Source organism: Oncorhynchus clarkii, chromosome 21 (genome assembly GCF_045791955.1).
Source record: "Oncorhynchus clarkii lewisi isolate Uvic-CL-2024 chromosome 21, UVic_Ocla_1.0, whole genome shotgun sequence".
NCBI lineage: Eukaryota > Metazoa > Chordata > Actinopteri > Salmoniformes > Salmonidae > Oncorhynchus > Oncorhynchus clarkii.
In genome coordinates, this window is record NC_092167.1 from 5,930,071 (window position 1) to 5,942,188 (window position 12,118).

Consider the following 12,118-nt stretch of genomic DNA (forward strand, 5'->3'; position numbering starts at 1 on the left):
CTGTCCCGCAGGGGTGATGTTCGGATGTACCGATCCTGTGCAGGTTTTGTTACAGCTGTCCGTCCTGTCTCCCTGTCGCGCGGTATTAGGTGTTATCACAGTATGGACATTACAATGTATTGCCCTGGACATATCTGCAGTCCTCATGCCTCCTTGCAGCATGCCTAAGGCAAGTTCATGCAGATGAGCAGGGACCCTGGGCATCTTTCTTTTGGTGTTCTTCAGAGTGAGTAGAAAGGTCTCTTTAGTGTCCTAAGTTTTCATAACTGTGACCTTAATTGCCTACCGTCTGTCTGTAAGCTGTTAGTGCCTTAAAGACTGTTCCACAGGTGCATGTTCATTAATTGGTTATGGTTCATTGAACAAGCATGGGAAACAGTGTTTAAAATCTTTACAATGAAGATCTGTGAAGTTATTTGGATTTTTACTTATCTTTAAAAAGACAGGGTCCTGAAAAAGGGACGTTTCTTTTTTTGATGACCTTACATCTGCAACCCACTCACCAGCTTTCATTGTTTATGTGACATGGACATGCCCCAACTGATGCCAATGCCTGGAGACTCATACCATGTAAGCACGAGCTGACAATAATTGACTATTTGATTGCTGTCATATCGACACTTATATTCACTATAATGCCATTGTTTAAGCAGTCCAAATGACTGCTCTAGTGGTTCTGGTGTTAAACACAGTGGCACTCAGAGACACCTACTGCCACATTCACCACACATCACAGTGACACCTGGACTCACCACTGTGTCCCACTTAATTCAACGCAGGCATGCCCGGTGGTGACAGGAACAACCTGAGAAGTGAGACCTGTGTCTGTCTGTCCCTGTCTGAGTATCAGTCTGAGTGGCATCCATGCTGAGCCTCTTTTTTCTCCCACAGTGCTTAGGGGCCACCACAGGTCAACCCCAATCAGAGGGCACAGCAGTAAGCAGTGAGGGACAGAGAGAAGAGCTGTGTGGTATTTGAAAGGAAGAGGAGAGTAGAGGTAAATAGAGAGGCTAGGAGGTCGAGAGAGAGAAGAGGTAAATATAGAGGATAGAGGTCAAGAGGGAGAGAGAAGAGGAGAGGTAAATATAGAGGAGAGGTCAAGAGAGAATAGAAGAGGTAAATATAGAGGATAAAAGTCAAGAGAGAGAAAGAGAATATGAGGTCGAGAGCGAGAAGAGTACTGCATATTTCTTTCACTCTGGTGCCTTTCTGCTCTGACGCCTCTCAGAGGAGTCTTCAGAAAATCTGCTCCCTGCAGCCACCCCGCCTTAAATAAGAGAGGGCCGCCCGCAAATTAACACTCCACACATATTCTGTGTGTGTATTTGCGTGTGAGAATGAGAGAGGGACTTGAGAGTGTGTGTGTGTGAGAGATATTCCTGAAGCCAATTTTGGGGGTTATCCTGTATTGGTTGTGTGTTCTAACAGAGGTTGTAAGCAGTAGCAGCAGTTTCACTGCAGATCTCTAAATTTAATGAAGCATGGCACCAACTGGCCAGCTTAGTTGTAACACCAAACACACACTAGGCTTGGGCGATATACCGTATACAGTGGTATTTTTTCGAAATAATGACGGCATGATCTTCAATACAGTATATTTTGGTTGTTGTTGAGGCGACTCACAGGGGCTGTGGGGGTGCGTGCTACGCTGCTTATTTAAATTCAGGTTCAATTTAAAAAATGAACTAGACAAGTCAGTTAAGAACAATGACTTATGACGGCCTACCCCGGCTAAACCTGAACAGCGCTGGGCCAATTGTGCGCCGCCCTATGGGACTCCCAATCACAGACGGATGTGATACAGCCTGGATTCGAACCAGGGACTGTAGTGACGCCTCTTGCACTGAGACGCAGTTCCTTATACTTAACTTAGTGGTGCAGCGGTCTAACTATAAGAAATCTTAGAGGTGTCAAATAAATGGTGTCCAGCTCAGGACTCCAGCTATGGATTTAGTTTGCTAACTTGCTAGCTAAGTGGCTACATGTCAACATCAAGCTTCTTGGTTACAGCAGACATTCAATCCCCTTCTGGATCAAGATCCCTGTTGCCTAAATTGTTTTGGGCACGTCCGGTAATACTGTATACCCTGGTGTGGTATGAACATCTGGATAACACACACACACACACACACACACACACACACACACACACACACACACACACACACACACACACACACACACACACACACACACACACACACACACACACACACACACACACACACACACACACACACACACACACACACACACACACACACACACACACCAGGAATGATCGAGGAGGGAATGAGTGAACTACTGCAAAGTGAGACCCAGGTAAATTCACAGGTCACTAAATGCCTGTGACAGCTTCACACTATGGGTTTCATTCACAACTCCACACCTTGACTCTTTGTCAGTTTTTACTACAGTCAACACTACCAGTTAAGTTTAAAACAATCCAATCTTAGGCTAGCTGGTCATGACACCTCTATTCCAGCATAGGTTCCTGATCACAAGTCATCTGCTAAACACCATCGTAGTTCAATTACCTTTGATGGCGAAGCTGCAAAAGAGCCTTCTGTGCCGACATCTTTCAATTAAAAGATAATGGTGGACCTTGTCCCCAAAAAATTCTAATGAATAGAAAACAGAAGAAAAAAAAGACAGACATGACATATTAAAGATGAAAAATGAGCAGAGAAGGAAGATATCCTGGAGAGGAGAGAAAGCCAATGCCTCAGAGTAGAGTCAGTCTACTGTACCATTCACCTACCAACTCAAAGACCTTACAGAGTAGTGTTAGCCTACCATTCACCTACCAACTCAAAGACCTTAAATGCAGACCAAACCAGCTCTGCGCGTGCGTCTGCGTGTGCCACCGCGCATGTGTTCATTTTGTCTATCCCCACCAGACACCTTCAGGATACGCAAGTTAAGAAACCAACAATATCAATTCGGGGAGAGGTCGAAACACACATGAAACATTCATGGACATTTAGCTAGGTTGCTGTTGCTAGATAATGTGTCCTGGGAGATAAACATTGGCTTGTTATTTTATCTAAAATGCACATGGTGCTTTTGTGTTTTTGCTGGATCTTTGAAGAAGTCTGACCCATGTTGAGTCACACAATCATGTGTTCTCTACTCTGACAATTATCCACAGATAAAAAGGGGAAACCTAGTTAATCTCCTCATTAATTCTTCTTATATGGATTTTATATGGTGTTTGGCAACCAACTTTAAGGTGCATTACCACCGCCAAATGGACTGAGTGTGGACCTCCATCTTTCATGTATATATGCTCCTAAAAACTAATAAGGAGATGGGAGAGGCGGGACTTGCAGCGCGTCACACGTCCAAAATAGAACCAAGTTCTATTTTAGTGCCTGGCTACGCAGGCGCTCGTTGGCACTCGCAGACAATTAGGATGAAATGATTGAGTAACGTGTAAATGTATTTTGCAATGCAGGCGGTGTGGTCAGCATGTTAGGCCCATCTGTTAACAGCTACAGTTGCTGAAAATCCACATCCAACATCCTGGAGACACTCTGTTCCAAACTGTATGCTGGCCATTTGTGTCAACCACCTCTTCCCCCTCCACCATTTTAAAAAGTGAACATTCACACAATGTCTTCAGGCCTAAACATGAGTGAGTCACACGGCAAACGGAGTTAAACATCTTATAGTGGATTATCTTCTCCAAGTCTCACTCCCAAGACTCGTTGGCTCTACTAAAGCCAAATGAAAACACAAACATCATAAAAAACATCAGAGAGGAGAGAACTTGGTGGGGACAAGACATTAAGGGAAATATTGATTCTGTCCATCCAAGCAGCACAGCATCATGGTCAATAAAGCCCCGTACTTTCCTTTAATGGTGTTGCTTCCCAAATGGCTCCCTATTCCGTATATAGTGCACTACTTTTGACCAGGGCCCACAGGTGTAGCTATTGCACTCTGGTCAAAAGTAGTGCACTATATACGGAATAGGGTGCCATTTGGGACTCAGGCCTGGGAGATGCGACAGGCACTACCTCTTCCAAACCCTGTTGCTTCAGCCAACAATGCCATATAAACCAAGACAGATGCTCGTTCTAAATTCTATTTTATGATGGCTGACAGGAAATACATTTCTTTATCAATAGCAATTTGTCCAGGTTAGTGCCTGGGCCCGACTGGAAAGACCAGCCAGATCAACAACGATGACCCGTAAAGCTGTTTTACTAATGATTACACCACGGTATTAAGAGGGACACACACACACACACACACACACACACACACACACTTGGAGAGCATGCATGCTGGCAAACAGCTTACAGATGATTGCTTTTTAATTTTGAATGACTGTTGATCATAAAACGTAACAAAAAGCACCTGAAACAGTGAAGAGGCAAACCAAATAAGTGGAGGACTTGAGGCAGTCTGAGCCCACAGCGACATCACCATCATAATGAACAGAATTAATTGCAGGCCACAATTTACACTCAAATTGGTACAGTAGGTTTACTTCTCTGAATAGAGGTCCATACGCAACACACATTTACGTCAATAAAAGACAACTCAAAAACTAAACAATGATCTTTGTTCCTGTGCATAGCCTCCCTTAAACATACCTCAAAAAACCTTAATAGCCATAGTCTAATGCTAGCGCCTCCCATTCACTCTTTTGGGGCATTTCCCATCCATACTGTAATAGCAGCTACATTAAGCGCTAGGCTAAACGACTTAGTCATTCACTGGTAAGTCTTTGGAGCCCATCCAGTACCATTAGAGGAGAATGATGTGTTTATCAGACTTGATGGGACATGCACCTGCTCTATTGTGGCGAAGAGGGGAGGAAAGGGGAGTTTCACACCCCAAATGGCACCCTATTTCCTACATAGTGCACTACTTTTGACCAGAGTGCAATAGCTACACCTGTGGGCCCTGGTCAAAAGTAGTGCACTATATAGTGAATAGGGAGCCATTTGGGATGCAGACGAGAAGTGGGGAAGGCGCTGGGAAGGAAGTCACAATGCCTCATCAAGGCTGGCTAATAGATCACCCACTCAGCACCCAGGAAATTACATCTCGATGGCGCCCTCTCCCAGGCATGATTAATTGAGCCCCAAAAAAAGGAGGTAAGGGGGACGAAATAAACGCTGATGTGCTTCGGAAGATAAATAGATTGAACATGTGGGAGAAGGGATGAATCTGACCTTTTTTACTATTAATGGAACACAGAACTGGCAGGGAGTTTCTGCAGAAGTGTGCTTTCTCTCCCATTCTTCTGGAATCAGGAAACTATATAGTACATTCAGAAAGTATTCACACCCAATGACTTTTTCCACAGTGTGTTGTGTTCCAAAGTGAGATTAAAATGGATTTAATTGCCATTTGTTGTCAATGATGTAGACCAAATACTCTAAAGTCAAAGAAAAATTCTCACATTTGTATAAAATAATAATAATTATATGAAAAGTAAAACACTAATATACTGCATCTAGATTATACAAGTACTCAACCATGTTAGAATCACCTTTGGCAGCGATTACAGCTGTGAGTCTTTCTGGGCAAGTCTAAGAGCATTACACACTTGGAATGTGCAACATTTTCCCATTATCATTTTCTAAATTCTTCAAGCTCTGTCAAATTGGTCAAAAAAAGTAAAAAACTAACTCAGCCAATCAGGAACATTCACTGTCTTCTTGGTAAGCAACGTCAGTGCAGATTTGGCCTTGTGTTTCAGGTTATTGTCCTGCTGAAAGGTGAATTAATCTCCCAGTGTCTGTTGGAAAACAGACTGAACTAAGTTACGGTTCTTTTTTTATCCTGAAAAACTCTCCAGTCCTAAAAGATAAAAAAAAGAATACCCATAGCATGATGCAGCCACCACTATGCTTGAAAATATGGAGAGTGGTACTCCGTAATGTGCAATATTAGATTTGCCTCAAACATTACACTTTGTATTCAGGAAAACTGAATTGCTTTGCCACAGTTTTTGCAGTATTACTTCAGATTCATGTTTTGGAATATTTTTATTCTGTACAAGCTTGCTTCTTTTCACTCTGTCAATAAGGTTTGTCTTGTGGAGTAACTACAAGGTTGTTGATCCAACCCCAGTTTTAATCACAACCATTAAACTTTGCAAATGTTTTAAAGTCACCATTGGCGTCATGGTAAAATCCCGGAGCGGTTTCCTTTCTGAGTTAGGAAGGAGTCTGTATCTTTGTAGTGACTGGGTGTATTGATACACCATCCAAAGTGTAATTAATAACTTCACCATGCTCAAAGGGATATTCAATGTCTAATTTGCTTATTTTTTACCCCTCTACCAACAGGTGCCCTTCTTTGCAAGTCATTGGAAAACCTCCCTGGTCTTTGTGGCTGAATGTGTGTTTGAAATTCACTGCTCGACTGAGGGACCTTGGAGATAATTGTATGTGTGGGGTACAGAGATGAGGTAGTCTTTTAAAAATCATGTATTCAATATATATTATTGCACATAGAGTGAGTCCATGCAACTTATGAGGTGAATTGTTAAGCAAATGTTTCCTACTGAACGTATTTAGGCCTGCCATAAAAGGTGTTGAATACTTAGACACAAGACATGAAGGCTTTTCATTTCTTATTCAATTTGTAAAATTCTCGAAAAACATCATTCCAATTTGAAATGGGGCATTGGGTGTAGGCCAGTGACAACAAATCTCAATTTAATCAATTTTAAATTCAGGCTCTAACAACAAAATGTGGGAAAAAGTCAGGGGGTGTGAATACTTTCTGAAGGCACTGTGAATAAATCATGAAATACCCTTGATATATTTATTTATTTTACTAAGTCAATATGTATTCAATGACAATGTTTTGGCGTCAAACTGGTGGCAGTTGTGAAAAACGTCAACAGTTGGAAGAGTTGCCGTTGTAATTCAAGTATTATTCAAGTATAAATGACCAAAAAGACGATGCGATTGCCATAGATTTTCTGTTAATGACCACTATTACTGAAGATTCCAGTAACTTTGGTAATTTACGATTGGCTTCACAACCCTTCAAAGAACGCAACAAATCAAAGGACAAATCAGAGAAGTAGAGGGTGTGGCTCAGTCCCATAGAGGTTAATGGAAGGGCTATGGTCAGGGGTGGGGCTTAGACAGGATACATTCCAACACCTACTGCATTGTTTTGTATGAGGCTGTTCGAGGACAGTTACTGTACTACAGTGGACAGGTAAGGCTGATGTGGTGGTGTTTAACCATGGTGGTTCATAGGGACGTGCGTGTGTCTCACCATGCTTGCAGCTCCTGCTCAGCCTTCGCCCTCTCCTTCAACAGGCTTTTCTGCAGTTCCTCTGTGATCTTCTTCCTCAGCTCCTCTTCATCAACTATAGGAGAGGGACAGACAGATAGGCCAGGGTGAGGCACTCAAATCAAATTCAAATTGTATTTTATTTGTCACATACACATGGTTAGCAGATGTCAATGCGAGTGTAGCGAAATGCTTGTGCTTCTAGTTCCGACAATGCAGTAATAACCAACAAGTAATCTAGCTAACAATTCCAAAACTACAACCTTATATACACAAGTGTAAAGGGATACAGAATATGTACATAAAGATATATGAATGAGTGATGGTACAGAGCGGCATAGGCAAGATACAGTAGATGGTATTGAGTGCAGTATATACATATGAGATGAGTATGTAAACAAAGTGGCATAGTTAAAGTGGCTAGTGATACATGTATTACATAAAGATGCAGTAGATGATATAGAGTACAGTATATACATATGAGATGAATAATGTAGGGTATGTAAACATTATATTAGGTAGCATTGTTTAAAGTGGCTAGTGATATATTTTACATCATTTCCCATCAATTCCCATGATTAAAGTGGCTGGAGTTGAGTCAGTGTTTTGGCAGCAGCCACTCAATGTTAGTGGTGGCTGTTTAACAGTCTGATGGCCTTGAGATAGAAGCTGTTTTTCAGTCTCTCGGTCCCAGCTTTGATGCACCTGTACTGACCTCGCCTTCTGGATGATAGCGGGGTGAACAGGCAGTGGCTGGGTGGTTGTTGTCCTTGATGATCTTTATGGCCTTCCTGTGACATCGGGTGGTGTAGGTGTCCTGGAGGGCAGGTAGTTTGCCTCCGGTGATGCGTTGTGCAGACCTCACTACCCTCTGGAGAGCCTTACGGTTGTGGGCGGAGCAGTTGCCGTACCAGACGGTGATACAGCCCGCCAGGATGCTCTCGATTGTGCATCTGTAGAAGTTTGTGAGTGCTTGTGGTGACAAGCCAAATTTCTTCAGCCTCCTGAGGTTGAAGAGGCGCTGCTGTGCCTTCTTCACCACACTGTCTGTGTGGGTGGACCATTTCAGTTTGTCCGTGATGTGTACGCCGAGGAACTTGAAACTTACTACCCTCTCCACTACTTTCCCGTCGATGTGGATAGGGGGTGTTCCCTCTGCAGTACCAGTCAAAAGTTTGCACACACCTAATTCAAGGGTTTTCTTTGTGTTTACTATTGTAGAATAATAGTGAAAACATCAAAACTCTGAAATAACACATATTGGGAATTATGCAGTAACCCAAAAAATGGTTTAACAAATCTAGGCTGCTGCGCCTTCTTCACAATGCTGTCTGTGTGGGTGGACCAATTCAGTTTGTCTGTGATGTGTATGCCGAGGAACTTAAAACTTGCTACCCTCTCCACTACTGTTCCATCGATGTGGATAGGGGGGTGTTCCCTCTGCTGTTTCCTGAAGTCCACAATCATCTCCTTAGTTTTGTTGACGTTGAGTGTGAGGTTATTTTACACCTCCTCCCTGTAGGCCGTCTCGTCGTTGTTGGTAATCAAGCCTACCACTGTTGTGTCGTCCGCAAACTTGATGATTGAGTTGGAAGCGTGCGTGGCCACGCAGTCGTGGGTGAACAGGGAGTACAGGAGAGGGCTCAGAACGCAACCTTGTGGGGCCCCAGTGTTGAGGATCAGAGGGGTGGAAATGTTGTTGCCTACCCTCACCACCTGGGGGTGGCCCGTCAGGAAGTCCAGTACCCAGTTGCACAGGGCGGGGTCGAGACCCAGGGTCTCGAGCTTGATGACGAGCTTGGAGGGCACTATGGTGTTAAATGCCGAGCTGTAGTCGATGAACAGCATTGTCACATAGGTATTCCTCTTGTCCAGATGGGTTAGGGCAGTGTGCAGTGTGGTTGCGATTGCGTCGTCTGTGGACCTATTGGGGCGGTAAGCAAATTGGAGTGGGTCTAGGGTGTCAGGTAGGGTGGAGGTGACATGGTCCTTGATTAGTCTCTCAAAGCACTTCATGATGACGGAAGTGAGTGCTACGGGGCGGTAGTCGTTTAGCTCAGTTACCTTAGCTTTCTTGGGAACAGGAACAATGGTGGCCCTCTTGAAGCATGTGGGAACAACAGACTGGGATAGGGATTGATTGAATATGTCCGTAAACACACCAGCCAGCTGGTCTGCGCATGCTCTGAGGGCGCGGCTGGGGATGCCGTCTGGGCCTGCAGCCTTGCGAGGGTTAACACGTTTAAATGTTTTCCTCACGTCGGCTGCAGTGAAGGAGAGTCCGCATGTTTTAGTTGCGGGCCGTGTCAGTGGCACTGTATTGTCCTCAAAGCGGGCAAAAAAGTTATTTAGGTCTGCCTGGGAGCAAGACATCCTGGTCCGTGACGGGGCTGGTTTTCTTTTTGTAATCCGTGATTGACTGTAGACCCTGCCACATACCTCTTGTGTCTGAGCCGTTGAATTGAGATTCTACTTTGTCTCTATACTGAAGCTTAGCTTGTTTGATTGTCTTGCGGAGGGAATAGTTACACTGTTTGTATTCGGTCATGTTTCCGGTCACCTTGCCCTGATTAAAAGCAGTGGTTCGGGCTTTCAGTTTCACACAAATGCTGCCATCAATTCACGGTTTCTGGTTTGGGAATGTTTTAATCGTTGCTATGGGAACGACATCTTCAACGCACGTTCTAATGAACTCGCTCACCGAATCAGCGTATTCGTCAATGTTGCGGGGCAGGGCCTTATATGCGTCGCAGAAGTTAGAATAGCAATGATCCAAGGTTTTTCCAGCCCTGGTTGCGCAATCGATATGCTGATAAAATTTAGGGAGTCTTGTTTTCAGATTAGCCTTGTTAAAATCCCCAGCTACAATGAATGCAGCCTCCGGATAAATGGATTCCAGTTTGCAAAGAGTCAAATAAAGTTTGTTCAGAGCCATCGATGTGTCTGCTTAGGGGGGAATATATACGGCTGTGATTATAATCGAAGAGAATTCCCTTGGTAGATAATGCGGTCGACATTTGATTGTGAGGAATTCTAAATCAGGTGAACAGAAGGAGTTGAGTTCCTGTATGTTGTTATGATCACACCACGTCACGTTAACCATGAAGCATATGCCCCGCCCCTCTTCTTACCAGAAAGATGTTTGTTTCTGTCTGCGCGATGCGTGGAGAAACCAGCTGGCTGCACCGACTCCGATAGCGTCTCTCCAGTGAGCCATGTTTCCGTGAAGCAAAGAACGTTACAGTCTCTGATGTCCCTCTGGAATGCTACCCTTGCTCGGATTTCATCAACCTTGTTGTCAAGAGACTGGACATTGGCAAGAAGAATGCTAGGGAGTGGTGCACGATGTGCCCGTCTCCGGAGTCTGACCAGAAGACCGCTCCGTTTCCCCCTTTTACGAAGTCGTTTTTTTGGGTCGCCGGCTGGGATCCATTCCGTTGTCCTGGGTGAAAGGCAGAACACAGAATCCGCTTCGCGAAAGTCATATTCTTGGTCGTACTGATGGTGAGTTGACGCTGCTCTTATGTTCAGTAGTTCTTCTCGACTGTATGTAATGAAACCTAAGATGACCTGGGGTACCAATGTAAGAAATAACACTGTGGACCAGTGTGTGACATGCACTGTATGATGTACCCGTTCACCATGCGTATGTTGACAAGCTGTGGGCAATAAAACATGGTGTGTGTTCTGTGAGGGTAGTGAGGTGGGACTGGCCTCTCAGGCTCTCTAGCCTTATGAGCTATGCAGCCAGAAGAGAGGAGGCCTATACAGCCAGAAGAGAGGAGGCCTATACAGCCAGAAGAGAGGAGGCCAGTACAGCCAGAAGAGAGGAGGCCAGTACAGCCAGAAGAGAGGAGGCCAATACAGCCAGAAGAGAGGAGGGCTATACAGCCAGAAGAGAGGAGGGCTATACAGCCAGAAGAGAGGAGGGCTATACAGCCAGAAGAGAGGAGGGCTATACAGCCAGAAGAGAGGAGGGCTATACAGCCAGAAGAGAGGAGGGCTATACAGCCAGAAGAGAGGAGGCCTATACAGCCAGAAGAGAGGAGGCCTATACAGCCAGAAGAGAGGAGGCCTATACAGCCAGAAGAGAGAAGGGAGGGTTAGATTTGCCACGCACCACCAATCATCTGCGCTATTAAAACCTCATCACACAACCTCCCCACACATTTTTTTTATAGCTTTACTTTTCCCCCAATCTCCTTGTATTTATGTTACTGGCGTCATGGCGTGTTTGACCGTGTGTCTTCTTGGTCCTATCTTGGCAGGTAATTAAGCATGAAAGTGAGACGTGGGGCGAGCTAAGAGGCCAAGACGTGCTCTGAAGGCAGAAGTGCCATGCAGTGTGTCGGTGCAGCAGCAACACTGCAGTGCTGGGAGAGAGAGAGAGAGAGAGAGAGAGGGGTGTGTGCTTACAGATGACTCAAGTGAGACTGGCGCATTACAGAGAGATGGGATAATCGCCATCGTCAGAGAGCCTGTTATTACCAGGTAGACCCGGCCGCAGTGTAACGGTGAAGGACACACACCGAAATTGGCTGGCTGGCTAACTCTCATTTGCTGAACAAGTGGAACACCTATAATCTCTAACACACTGTAGAGCAGAGCAGGAAAAGCCCTTGGAGACTGTTTGTGACTGGAGCTTGTTACCGCCCAGCTTCTCGTCTGCTGGGTACCCCTCCCTTTGGTCCTGAGAAGGATAGGACCTCAAATAAAAATCCCCTCTAATGGGGGGATAGAGGAAAGAGAGGGAGAGGAACAGACAGGGATAGAAGGATGAGTGTAGGAGGGAGGAAAATGAGGCATGAAGCCTCTCTCCAATTCCCTGGATCTGTGGTTCAGT

At 44.8% G+C, this 12,118-nt stretch overlaps 1 protein-coding gene across 7 annotated transcripts in view; it reads right to left on the reverse strand.

Annotated features, from left to right (window-relative positions):
• LOC139378420 (MICOS complex subunit MIC19-like) overlaps positions 1 to 12,118 on the reverse strand; it is a 120,280-nt gene that overhangs the window by 98,644 nt on the left and 9,518 nt on the right. For all 7 annotated transcript variants that reach the window (XM_071120581.1, XM_071120577.1, XM_071120576.1 and 4 more), the window contains exon 4: positions 7,258 to 7,351. In XM_071120581.1, the coding sequence (XP_070976682.1) occupies positions 7,258 to 7,351 (94 nt within the window). The remainder of the gene's footprint in view (positions 1 to 7,257; positions 7,352 to 12,118) is intronic.